The sequence below is a fragment of the Toxorhynchites rutilus genome, chromosome 2 (genome assembly GCF_029784135.1).
Source record: "Toxorhynchites rutilus septentrionalis strain SRP chromosome 2, ASM2978413v1, whole genome shotgun sequence".
Lineage (NCBI taxonomy): Eukaryota > Metazoa > Arthropoda > Insecta > Diptera > Culicidae > Toxorhynchites > Toxorhynchites rutilus.
Window position 1 is genome coordinate 319418277 of NC_073745.1, and position 13484 is coordinate 319431760.

At 40.2% G+C, this 13484-nt stretch overlaps 2 protein-coding genes across 28 annotated transcripts in view; both read right to left on the reverse strand.

Moving 5' to 3' along the window:
- LOC129771300 (potassium voltage-gated channel subfamily KQT member 1) overlaps positions 1 to 13484 on the reverse strand; it is a 1095885-nt gene that overhangs the window by 55642 nt on the left and 1026759 nt on the right. The window lies entirely within an intron of this gene.
- LOC129771303 (cyclin-T-like) lies at positions 6502 to 10151 on the reverse strand. Its single transcript, XM_055774824.1, has one exon. The coding sequence runs from the start codon at positions 9200 to 9202 to the stop codon at positions 6761 to 6763; it is 2442 nt and encodes an 813-aa protein (XP_055630799.1). The 5' UTR covers positions 9203 to 10151; the 3' UTR covers positions 6502 to 6760.

Consider the following 13484-nt stretch of genomic DNA (forward strand, 5'->3'; position numbering starts at 1 on the left):
GATCAAATATATTCGACATAAAACACGACAAGCAAATATTCAGTTATTGGATGCATGAAATATTGTTTTAGTCTGTTCTTTGAACCTGTCGGTACATGGTTAAGTTACCTTAAGTATTTCAGTTGAAGTTTTGCCAAATTCGATGTTTGCCACTGTTGACAATTGAAGGCTGGCAAACCAAATAGTGTTTGCACAAATTTCAAACCAAACTTTGTCTGTCAAAAAGTGTAAAATACTTGACCATCGCACAAACAGTGTACGGACACCTTGAGTTTTAGCCCAAATTGAATTATCTTAACATGCTCCTAATTAGTCAGTTTATTTTGATACCCATGTTGTTCCAAATTACGATTGAATCCTATATATTTTTTCATTTGTGTCAGCAAAGGGAATCATTTAAGGGTGTATAGTGTAGAGGCACGGGTTTCGGACTAAAAATACCGCTATAGTATGAACCTCGGACAACTGAAATTTTGTTTTGCCAAATGGCGTCTGCTCGAAAACAGAAATTGCTTTTTTAGCACGTTTTTTGTATCAATTTCTATTTATTTTAAATAGTAAATGTAAGGTGCTTACAGGGCTCAACAGTTGTAGATTTTTTCCTCCCACAGTTGGGGTGCTTGTAACAGCTTGTGTCCCATTCACCTGAATTCCATTCACCCGAAACACGTTTACCCGAAGCACATTTACCCGAATGACATTCACCCGCATGTAACAAATACCCGAATGCAACATATACCCGAATGGACATTTACCCGAATGGACATTTACCCGAATGGAACGTTTACCCGAACGCGACGTTTACCCGAATGGGATATTTACCCGAATGAAGAAGGAAAAATTCCGACAAATCAGTTTATGAGTTTTGTCGAGTCTGCTGTTAGGAAGTTACGAAGTAAACTGAGAAATTGTAATGAGGAAATTCGAAAAAGATGTTGAAGACTTCGCTGTGTCATTTTTAGAAATTAGTGTAGGCACAATTGACATGCTGTCTTCTTTCCTTTCCGTATTGCTCTTTAAGACCAAGAGATCATTCAGAAATGAGCATTGGTTATGAAATATTCCGAAAATTAAACAGGTGACTTCAACATAAAATTTTGTAATGAAAATGTGAAAAGAATAGATAAGAAAAAAATAGTACTAACGTATTTGCCGCCGTAGCGCAATTTTAATCATGAGTTTATTATTTCGTGATGAAATTTATTTTGAGATCAATGTAATGGGGGTGAAGTCCCCATTTAACGAGGATAAGCAATCGAGGCGGCACCAAGCTGCCGAGGTGACGCAATCCGAGTAGGCCGCTCGCAAGCAAACCTGTATTCCATCGATTGCCCGGTTTGTTTGAAACATAGGAGACGATCCTTTAGTCAGGTCCGACCGAGCATTAGCGAGCGTCGGACTGCATACGTTTACCTGGTGCATTACGTTTGCCCGGTTAATTATGCATGTCATGCATTTTGATTGCCTGGTTGCAAACGTGATGCACCAGGTAAACGTATGGCGTCCGACGCTCGTAAACGGGCTGCGTCATCCATAAGAATTGATGGACTTAATAATACGTTATAAAACTGCATTTTTTCACTTTTGATTATTTTGAAAAGGATTTTATTCAATGCCAGTATTTCTCGAATTGTACTTCCCACGAAAAATACTTTTTGAATGGAAATGAAAGTATGAGACAAATATGATCTTTATATAACACTGATCAGAATTAAATATATAAATACAAATACAAATATAGTAAAATTTGTGTATTATTTGAATATATCCTTCTTTTGGGTAAGTGTCGCTTTCGGGTAGATGTTACATTCGGGTAGCTGTCGCTTTCGGGTATTTGTTACATTCGGGTGAGTGGAATTCGGATGAATGTTTTTCGGGTAACTGTCATTCGGGTGAGTGGGTTTCGGGTAAATGTGACACAATCCTTGTAACACTGTCTCATGCAACGTTAATACGACTCATGTCATATTTTGACAGCATTGTACAGCAGACACTGGTATGCCAGCGATTGCGCCATTCATTCACTGCAGACTCTCAAGTAGGAGAAACATGTTTCGTGCGTTCGACCAATATCCGTGTCGATTTGATTTACAGCATTGTCGTGAGTTGGTTTGTATTATATTATTTTTTTTTTGGTTCATGCGATAGAGAGATGTATAAAGGTTTATTCATACCAAAATTGGAATAAATCGGTTCGGTAAACATTATGATATCGTGTCCGCCAGCTTGTTTCGAGAAAAACGCTTTTGATGTTATGCGTCAAAGCCGTACTAGATAAAATGCCGAATCACTGAAATGGCTATAAATTTGTAAATAATGGGTTTTCCGAATAGTCCTTTCTAGGGTATATTCTTGAATGTCTAAACTTCGGATCAAGAGGAAAAGAAAAAAACTATTTTTTTTTCGAAATTTCTAGACTTGAATACCCCCTTAAACATTTTTTGATATTTTAAACGTTGAGCTCCGTTTTTTCTTGCTGCGCTTTCGATTCAGCCCAAATCAAGAGCGTTTGCAAATTACTGTCGGTGTCGGTTCCAGCTTCCAATGTATATTTAGAAAATAGTCGGAAATTCGGCTACGAAAGTAGTCACATTTTGTGAAACATTGGAAAATAAACCGTATATATTTTATTGAATAACTCTCTACCTCAACGCTTGACAAACTTAATAATAATAACTTAATAACGCTTATGATGGTTATGGTTTTACTTCATTCCCCTACAAGGGTGGAGCCGAACGAGTTATCTTTACAATAAGGATATTTTTAAGTATTTTTCTCGTAGTATCACACTGAATAATTAAACAAGATGAAATAAACAACAAAACGGGCTGGTTTAGCCACAGACATAGAATCCTAATGATGATGGTCCTACCTCTACGGTTTGGTTTAGCAAATGGCGAAGTTAGGGCATTCAATCCGGAAAGTTCCTTAACTAAACAGGAATTGGACCCAATACACTCTGCCCAACTTCTATAAGACCAGGGGATGATCTTGCTGATTTGTGTCATTGTAAACAAACAATGCTTCGATTTATATTCTAGTGTGTAGGTATTGGTGACTACCATACATTGCATGATTTTCATATGTGTGTGTGCAAGCACTGAGCGTAGACGAATGTTTTTGTATTTTTCGAGTGTAAAGTTTCTATAAGACTAGTTACATTTTCCGTTGTTGTAGTTGTTTTGATCCTAGAATCTGGAAAATGCTGAAGGGTGCTCACGGAGGTGTGTTCACGGAGAGAGAAGAAAGACAAATCGATGCATTTCATCATGAAAATGTTGGTATTAGAGAAATTGCTCGTTGGAGTGGACGATCCCATCAAGTACTGCTCAATTATTTGGCGAATCCTCAAGGACACGGTGAGAAGGAGAGAGCTCCACGTAAATCGAAGCTCTCTGACTGGGATAAGCGGGAAATAGTTAAAACAGCTTCGATTTGCGTGATTTACGGAAGAAGGAACAGTAATTTTTAACCGGGAATTTCTGTGGAGTCTCGTGTATGGTTTGGGCTGGATTCTGTGCAACCGGAAAGCTCAAAATTGCTCCCACATCATTCAAGGATTACAAACATGTTCTCGAATAATCTCTCATACAGTTTTTGCGTGGATATCGTCACAAAATATTCACCTTCCAGCTACTATTCATACCAGCAAGGAAACTAAGAAATGGATTAAGAACCAAAATTTTTTTGACTGGCCGGCTCGCTCTCCAGATTTGAATCCTGTTGAAAATCTTAGGGAGATCCTTGTACGCAGAATCTACACTGATGGGGAATCGGTACACCACCTTTGAAAAGCTCAAGGCCGTAATTTCGGAAACATGGAAAAATATTGAGAAATCTGTTCAGCAGAACTTGAAAAATAGTATCCCAACACGATTTTTCCAGGTTCTTAGCCGAAATGGCAAGGTTTCCAATTGATGACATGTTAATCAGCCGATCGTTTTGAATTTTTCATTGATAATACTTATGAATTTTGAAGTGGTCTTATAGAAACTGGACAGCTGAAATTATCATATTAAGCACAATGAATAAACAACTCTTTTTAACAAAATTTACTTTAAATATATTTTATTTTAAGCACTCTACAATGTATAAATGTATCTTGTTTAAATTCTAACTGTTTGTGTTGTAACTAAATAGAATCAGGGTGGTCTTATAGAAGTTGGACAGAGTGTATATGCGTCCATTTTAGCCGTGAATTTACAATGAAATTTCTGCTTTATTAAATTCATGATAACGGTCTACTAGTGTGATTCACGAGTCCACACAGTTGAGTGCGCCCATGTTCATTGGAAGTCGCAATCAGATCTGCCACAAAAATTTCTCTGGTTAGAGCTATCCTCAGCTTTATTTTATTTTAGACCCCCTAAAATGAATCACAGTGATTCAAACCGGTTCTCTTCTGCAGGCATAGAAACAAATTACCCAATTGTAGAGCCTAAATAAAGTCGGAGAATGAATCGCTTTTTGTTCATGTTCATGATGAATCCCGTAGATCTACAGTGAGTAACAGTGCAAATATTTGCCCCCGATGTTTGAATAATGAGCTAGAAACATGGACATCCTCATTCGAATGTACAGTATATAAAATTTTTCAGTTTTTCACTTACGGATAAAATTTTCTACTAAATCATCAGGGTGCATAAAAATGAAGTTTTAAAACTTGTTGCGAAAAATCTGATCACAGTAAAAATCGGGCAACCTCGGTTATTGTTTCATTTGTGGGCATGTTTTTGTGCTATATATGATTATCCGCATGTCAGTTCATCGATACTCGGACATAAACAACATAGGTGCAAAAGAGTTGTATCTTCGAAGAGGTTTGTAGTTAAAATGGCGAATATTAAACAAACATAAGACGAATTTCATGTCAACTCGACTGGCCTTTGGCAGCACCATTTCAGACAGTAGTGAAACGTTGTGTGTGTAAAGATATGGGTCATTTAAGCAATTTTGGATAGTTGAATTATTCGAAAAAAAATTAGACAACTTTTTGAAAAAATCCGAAAAGTGCAAACCATTCACCATGAAATTATCACCTTTTTCTCGTATTGTAAAACTTCCTGAGGGATAAGAGAAGAGAAGGTTGTAAAAATCTTTTGCTAGAGTTTTTCTTCAAGACTTCTATGGAAGAGGCATTATGAAACTACAATGGATTACTTTTTCCTCAGCCTAATATAATCCAAAAGTGAAATAGGGGGTCAGGGGTCAGAGAATGAAAAAAAAAGAAAAATCTATTTCTCCGAGACATTCTTCCTGTTTGTGAAGTATTAAAGGGTGTGTCACATCAAATTGCATCACGGAAAAAACGCTCTAGAAATTTAATTTTTAGGAATTATATCTTCAGCTTTCGCTTATAATCAGATAAGAGTGTATAGATCACGTTGGCCATGCTTCACTGTCAATTTTTCGTAAATTTGGAAAAACGTCGTCGAACGAAAAAGAGCGTCGTGAATTAATCCTGCGCACTCATTTCGAGAATCCGGAGTTGTCACATCGAGACATCGGTAAGATGCTGGGAATCGTCCAATCCACGGTTAGCAGAGTACTAAAACGATATTTCGAGAACCTAACCATCGACCGGAAGGTGAAGAACGGCAAAAATGGATGCTCCGTCAGTGAAATAGATCACAAGCGTGTAGTTAAGCAGTTTAGACGTGAACCGAGAAGTTCGGTCCGGGATGTCGCCAATAAGCTGAATTTGTCAAGTTCATTCGTCCAGCGGACCAAGCAGCGGGAGGACCTGCGTACATACAAGGTTCAGAAGGCTCCTAACCGCGACGAAAGGCAAATCATGGTGGGGAAGACGCGAGCCCGGAAGCTGTACACCGAAATGCTGACGAAGCCGTATTGCCTGGTAATGGACGACGAAACCTACGTCAAAGCGGACTTTCGTCAGCTGCCGGGACTGTTGTTCTTCTCCGCAGAGGACAAATTCAGCGTTCCGGAGGAGATTCGCAAGCAGAAACTATCCAAGTTTGCCAAAAAGTACATGGTGTGGCAAGCGATCTGCTCTTGCGGAAAGCGGAGCGCCCCCTTCGTGATGACCGGCACGGTAAACGGGCAGGTTTACCTTAAGGAGTGCCTACAGAAGCGCTACCACTATTGAATCAGCACGAGGGCCCGACCATCTTCTGGCCGGATCTCGCTTCGTGCCACTAATCATAGGACGTGTTGGAGTGGTACGAAGCCAACGGGGTCACCTTCGTGCCAAAGGAAATGAACCCGCCCAACGCGCCGGAGCTTCGCCCAATAGAGAAATATTGGGCGATTATGAAGCAGGCCCTTCGGAAGAACCCAAAAGTTGTCAAATCGGAGGCGGACTTCAAGAGAAAATGGATTTCTGTTCAAAAAAAACTACAACCTGACGTTGTACAGAACCTTATGGATGGGGTAAAGAGGAAGGTGCGAGCATACGGGCTTGGGCTCGAAGTATGAATAAAAAGAAAATGCCAAAAGTTGTTTAATAGTTTTTATTTTACTGTCTAAAATATTCAAAAGGATCGGTCTACTTGGCGAATTTCTATAGCGTTTTTTTCCGTGATGCAATTTGATGTGACACACCCTTTAATCTAGAATATTATATCATTATAGCATACAGTTAACTATGGCCATGAAATTCATGCAATGTATTTTTCTCTTTCCTTTATACATGTTTATATTTCAATTTATAACTTGATTCTTGATTCAAGGATACAATTATTTGGATACTAAATGATGAGAAAGAAAACTTATTGCTATTTAATATACCCTTTTTTTCTTACTTCGAATAATAACTTGCAGATCTTTGACGATCCCCAGAGTGTACCGGCTTGGTCGCCGCTATGCTCCGTAAGAACGACCTTGAGAGGCGATCTTTCGGAATTTTTACGATCAATCTGGGAGTGTGCGGATTGCCGTTCGTGGAAAGTGAATCTCTTGGTTGGTTTGTCTCAATTGGGCCCCCGGACGAAGCAGTAGATGAGTCCGACCTCTTGCGTTCATGGTGGCGATCCTTGTCTTTTTTATGTTTCTTCCGCTCCTTACGGTCCCGATCCCTGGTTTCGTCGCTATCTTTATTTTTGTGTTTGTTCTTTTTCTTTTTCTTGCCTGATTTGGATCGATGGTGTTCGTCATCCTTCGATGAAATTGGGAGGGTTTCACTAGTAGGGGTTTGAATTACTTCACTTCCTGTGGTAATGTACGCTGGCGCTGGGTTACTATTGCTGCATTGTTGTAACGGTACCGACAATCGTTGAGTTTCGACTTTTCGAATCTTGGTTTGTCGGTAATCAGTTCCATTATCGTGGTGAGCTGGTTCGTTGCTTGGAAGAGATCGTTTGGCTGGTCTACCTAGCCCTGATAGGTCGATGTCAGCCTGGTCAAGCAGGGGAAGCGGCACGGATGGTGTCGAAGTTGGGTCCAATAGCTTTATGAGACAACCAGAGGAGTTGGGAGAGAACGATTCTATCTCATTAGATCTAGATTGATGAGTTCCATCGCTCGGTGCGGTGAACAAGTCCACAAGCTGAACTTGCGAACGAGATTTGCCACCACTATTGCTCGTATTTACATTGAAGACACTCCGATTGTTGTTCTCGACCTTCGTGTCCTCCCAGTCTGGGCTGAAAATTGATGAAGGCTTCGAACGTTTCGGAGGGGTACTTATTAGTGCAGGTTCCGTGAATAGATCGGTGTCGTCGATGAGACGGAAAGTTGACCCGGGCGGTTTACTAGGGTCAGAAACAGATTCTCTTGAAGGTAAATCATTCATTGATTGGCTAGAGCTAGGCGGCCGTTTCACTTTCGACGATGAAGATGTTTGTGGGGCAACGTCTTGAACACTGTCAACCAATGGTACCATCGATTCTTTTGTTTTTATTGGATTGATGCTTTCTATGTGCGATCTTTGGGACGTGTAACTTTTCTGGCTGTTTTTGCGGCTGTGACGATCAGTTTTGTGTTGGCCGTTCGAGTGCATCTGCATTGATGACGAGGAACTACCGGATGTCGTGGTTGATACCATACGGTTTTTATGATCCCGCGCATTATCGTTCTTATAATCAGCTCGTTTCACTGAAGACGACGTTGAAGAGGATTGTGAAGGCATATTGGCTGGGCTATCATTATGCGCTTTGGAAACTTTGTCACTCAATCCGTTCTGGGTAGTATCCTTCTGTTGATCGTGTTTCTGCGAGGAACGCTCACTGAGGGAACGGGAACTAGATGACAGAGATGACGAAGGATTCTTGCAGCTAGAAGAAGATGGTTTCAACTCGAGGTCCCCGTTAGACGTACTCTGCTTTGAATGCGTAGAAGATGGCGAGTCGGCTTTGTCGTTGGGTTGCGCAGTATTAGACGTGGACTGACTCGACGGACTGGAATCCTTGCTTCCACTTCCACGATCTGATTCGTTCGAGGGTCCCCGTACAGCTATCATCTTGCTTTTTAATCGTGTGGGACAGCGATCGTAGTTGTGGAGGAATTCATCGGTGAGCTTCTGTAGCAGATCAGACGTAACAGATTTATCTACGTAGTAAAACCAATGACGTCCAGTATTCGACAGGGGGATCACGAATCGAGACCATTTACACGCCAAGTTTATGCAAACGCAGGCGACCACGGTTGGCTTGTATCGAAGACTCATGGTAGTTAAGTGTAGGATGTTAGATGCCAAGAAATAAGCCGTTTGCGCCAGATCCTTCGATACTTTGACCATTTGGCACACCTTGACAACGTGTGTGTGGGGATGATCTATCGCAAGGTCGAACCCAAGCGTTTGTATGAGCGCGTTTTCGTTGAACTTCATCTCCTCGACTTGTTTCTTGTAACTTTCCTTCAGCGGATCGGGCACCGTTAGCCCAAGACAGACGTGTGCCACCTTGATGATGTACTCGATTCTGCGGGACTGCTCCATAACCTTGGCGGCTAAGAGCAATGCGGCCGCTGCCATATTGTTTCGATGGAATATGGCGAACGAATGGAACGCGTAGAACCGGTGCATGTAGACGATGGCGGTGTTTATGCATATCTGCGATACCCGCAATCGCTGGCCCATATCCTGTATCAGATTCGCCCCGAGCTGTCTGTGCAGTAGTTCCTGGTCAGCGGTGATACCGCATTTGCGGCTAGGCGAATCGGCCATTTGTTCGGCGGAAAAGTACCATCTGGAATCATTTCTCGTGAAACTGACATCTGCACTGGACTCCATCGCAAGACTCATTGTATCGGTGTTTTCAGGGAAGTCATAAAATTAGTGCAGTTAGGGGATCGTTAGTCACTGTTTCTTTGCACTTTCACTTCTGTACAATTTCGAAAAAAACCAACGGTACGACTATGTATTTTCGTTTCACAAACGGGAATGCGGTGAAATTGCAAAATATTCTTTAATATATAGGTGACTAACACTCTCTTGAGAAAGACATACCCACTTTCATTACCCGGATAAATGTTTTTGTCTAGTCGATACTTTTACAGGTATACCGGTGACATTTGTTTACATGAACTAATTTTTGTTACCTAAGCTGCATGGAATTCCAGGAATACGCACAAGTGGCCGGGGGTAGATGCATTTGGATCTGTATACAAATATCATCATCTATTCATCGAATTTAGGGGCCGGACCAATGATTAATCCCACATAATTATTCTTGGCATCAAATTAATCAGCCTAGTATTATGTGTTGGTAGCTGTAAGCGGCTTTAACCATGCCTATTGCTGCAACGGACAAGCACTTTTATGTTTTTCAATTCCCAGAAAATTAAAACCAGTTTAAGCCCAAATTAAAACGTTTTTCGGTAATGAATGTTAGCTTCTTAGGTTTTAAAACATGGATTAAAAAATGCATTTAATTGAAGTATAAACCATCAAATGCTAAAAATTACTTGACTGAAAAAGAATTGTTGGGGTCTTTGCTGAAATCAGTCTGTAAATGGCTCAGAAATCTTACTATTTTCCGAAGGGGGTACGTTGGACCGAAGGCATTGAAAAATCAAATAAATTTTGTGCGTCAAAATTGTTTTTCTTGGAACGATATGACATTCATTTCGTCTACCCATATGTTCGACTCTCTCTGATTTTTTGAAAGCATTGTAGGGGAACCGCGGGTAATACGGACAGCGGGGGTAATATGGACAGGTGGTTGATTTGTATAGTAACATTTTGAATTTTAAATTTCTGTTAATGAGAACACCTTCTACATGTTATTCTATAATATTTAAACCACCCTATGGCAATGAATAATAATGATCAAAAGTGGAAAAGGGAAACAAAAACCGAAAATCATACATGATTCCGCCTGTGGATGTAATTTTAGCTGCTTTGATATTAAGCATTTTGAGTGGTTTAATATCAAAATTCAATTCGCTGATGGTTCTATTTCGGTTTGTGACAAGCGATAATAGGTATGTACGGAAAAGTCAATGCATTTTTCAGTGGAAAACTTAAATTATTGAAATAATTGTTCTGGTGGGGTAAAACGGACAGTTGCCATTGGGAGTGAGATAGACTGTGAAAAGCCTGCCTTACGTCTATAAATGGAAATCAAATCGCCAAAAGTGAACTGTTCAGAAGCTGACTGTAACCAAAAGCAAAATAGTTGAGGGCCTGTCCGTTTATACTGCTGAAAAGCACGATATCACTTCTAGGTGGACTAATTCGGTTTTTTCATCATTTAACGGACATTCGCGATAAGGTCAGCCCTTGGTTTAATAAAATTATTCCTCTCGCGATCGATAAACCTCTACGCTTCATATATTACAAACCTGTCCATATTCCCCCCACTATATGTCCATTACACCCGCACTGACTAAAAAGTTTTACTTTTCGATCTGTTTTAATTTCAGTAAAAAACATTGAAAACACTTTTTTATAAAATATTTGGCCAATTAGATAGAAAAACAGTATATTGAATTGCAAGAAACTGCATCAAAGTTTTGGGAAACATGGGTTTCCAAAGATATAATAGATAGAATAAGGTATGACTTCTTTTAGTTTAGAATCTTTATTTATCATAGCGTGTTCAAAATAGAAACCTTGTTATCTAATCGATTTTTCGTTGATGTTATTGGAAAACTGACCTGTACACAATACAAAAATCTTAAATACAATGTAATAAAATTTACGCCAAATTTACATTATCTTTTACAATTATCTTTGAAAAACAGGCCTCATGTTCAAGATAAAGTTACAATGCTAAATGCCAATCATTTTTCATATCCGATATAAGAAATTCCATACCAACAGTGTGTCAGACAAAATTTGGTCAAATTTTGAATGCTTTGAATATTATTCGAAAATAGAGTCAACCAGATGCAACAGGTTGCACTTTCGATTTAGTTTTATTGAATTTTATTTTCTAACCTATTTTATATTATGACTATCGGGTACCGGGTATGTTCTGGATTTTTGTTTGGTCTGTTAAGAGCTGCAGTTTCGTACTGTTTGTATTGCTTTCCTCAAAGTAGATATTATTTATATTTTCATTGTTTCCAAAACCAAGCTCAACTACAAGTTAAATGTTGAACGGTGTGTCAAGATCCTTTAGAAGCAAAAGAAACAGATTTGTTCACGTTATTTCTATCTAGTGGAAGGTATGCGTATTGAACTCTTATCAACATTACATTAAGGGAAGTCTTCCCTGTCTGGAAGATCGAACAAGCATGAATTTTCGTGATTTTTTTAGATGCTAAATCGCTGTTCAGAAGCTCATAAAAAATCGAAGAATAGCGATATCAGAAAAAGGCTATGTAACGCTTTAGATAATTCATTTTACAAATCGGCCGAGTAGATTTTGAGATATGGATACCACCAGCCGAAAAAAACATGGTTTCAAGAAAAACCCGTTCAAAATTTCGTAAAGCAATACTATATCCCATGAAGTGACCTCATTCTTTTGGTTGTAACTTTCCAACGAAATCAAATTTCAAAAAATCCTTTAGGAAAACATTTTTAAGGGCATAAGTTTCCTAAAAACGCGAAAATTGAAAAAAAACCATTTTTCGACCTTCGACCTTCCCGTGTCGGTCCCTAGGGGCTGACGTTTAGCTTTTCGTTAGATAAACGTGGATCACTGAGACCGACAGTTACAAAATAAGGAAATTAAAAGAACATGGTTTGTCTTCGGATGTTTTACGATATATGACTACTTTCTAGTCGAATTTCTGACTATTTTATTTTTATAAAATAAATATCTTTGGAAGCGTGGACCGACACTTAAAAGGTGTGTCACATCAAATTGCATCACGGAAAAAACGCTGTAGAAATTCGCCCAGTAGACCGATCCTTTTGAAAATTTTAGACAGTAAAATAAAAACTATTAAACAACTTTTGGCATTTTCCATTTTTTATACTTCGAGCCCAAGCCCGTATGCTCGTACCTTCCTCTTTACCCCGTCCATAAGGTTCTGTACAACGTCAGGTTGTAGTTTTTTTTTGAACAGAAATCCATTTTCTCTTGAAGTCCGCCTCCGATTTGACAACTTTTGGGTTCTTCCGGAGGGCCTGCTTCATAATCGCCCAATATTTCTCTATTGGGCGAAGCTCCGGCGCGTTGGGCGGGTTCATTTCCTTTGGCACGAATGTGACCCCGTTGGCTTCGTACCACTCCAACACGTCCTTTGAATAGTGGCACGAAGCGAGATCCGGCCAGAAGATGGTCGGGCCCTCGTGCTGCTTCAATAGTGGTAGAAAGCGCTTCTGTAGGCACTCCTTAAGGTAAACCTGCCCGTTAACCGTGCCGGTCATCACGAAGGGGGCGCTCCGCTTTCCGCAAGAGCAGATCGCTTGCCACACCATGTACTTTTTGGCAAACTTGGATAGTTTCTGCTTGCGAATCTCCTCCGGAACGCTGAATTTGTCCTCTGCGGAGAAGAACAACAGGCCCGGCAGCTGACGAAAGTCCGCTTTGACGTAGGTTTCGTCGTCCATTACCAGGCAATGCGGCTTCGTCAGCATTTCGGTGTACAGCTTCCGGGCTCGCGTCTTCCCCACCATGTTTTGCCTTTCGTCGCGGTTAGGAGCCTTCTGAACCTTGTATTTACACAGGCCCTCCCGCTGCTTGGCCCGCTGGACGAATGATCTTGACAAATTCAGTTTATTGGCGACATTCCGGACCGATCTTCTCGGATCACGTCTAAACTGCTTAACTACGCGCTTGTGATCTTTTTCACTGACGGAGTATCCATTTTTGCCGTTCTTCACCTTCCGGTCGATGGTTAGGTTCTCGAAGTATCGTTTTAGTACTCTGCTGACCGTGGATTGGACGATTCCCAGCATCTTACCGATGTCCCGATGTGACAACTCCGGATTCTCGAAATGAGTGCACAGGATTAATTCACGACGCTCTTTTTCGTTCGACGACATTTTTCCAAATTTACGAAAAATTGACAGTGAAGCATGGCCAACGTGATCTATACACTCTTATCTGATTTTAAAGCGAAAGCTGAAGATATAATTCCTAAAAATTAAATTTCTACAGCGTTTTTTCCGTGATGCAATTTGATGT

What these genes read in the sequence shown, in the direction of transcription:
- LOC129771303 (XM_055774824.1), bottom strand. Translation starts at nt 9,202, where the DNA reads ATGAGTCTTGCGATGGAGTCCAGTGCAGATGTCAGTTTCACGAGAAAT.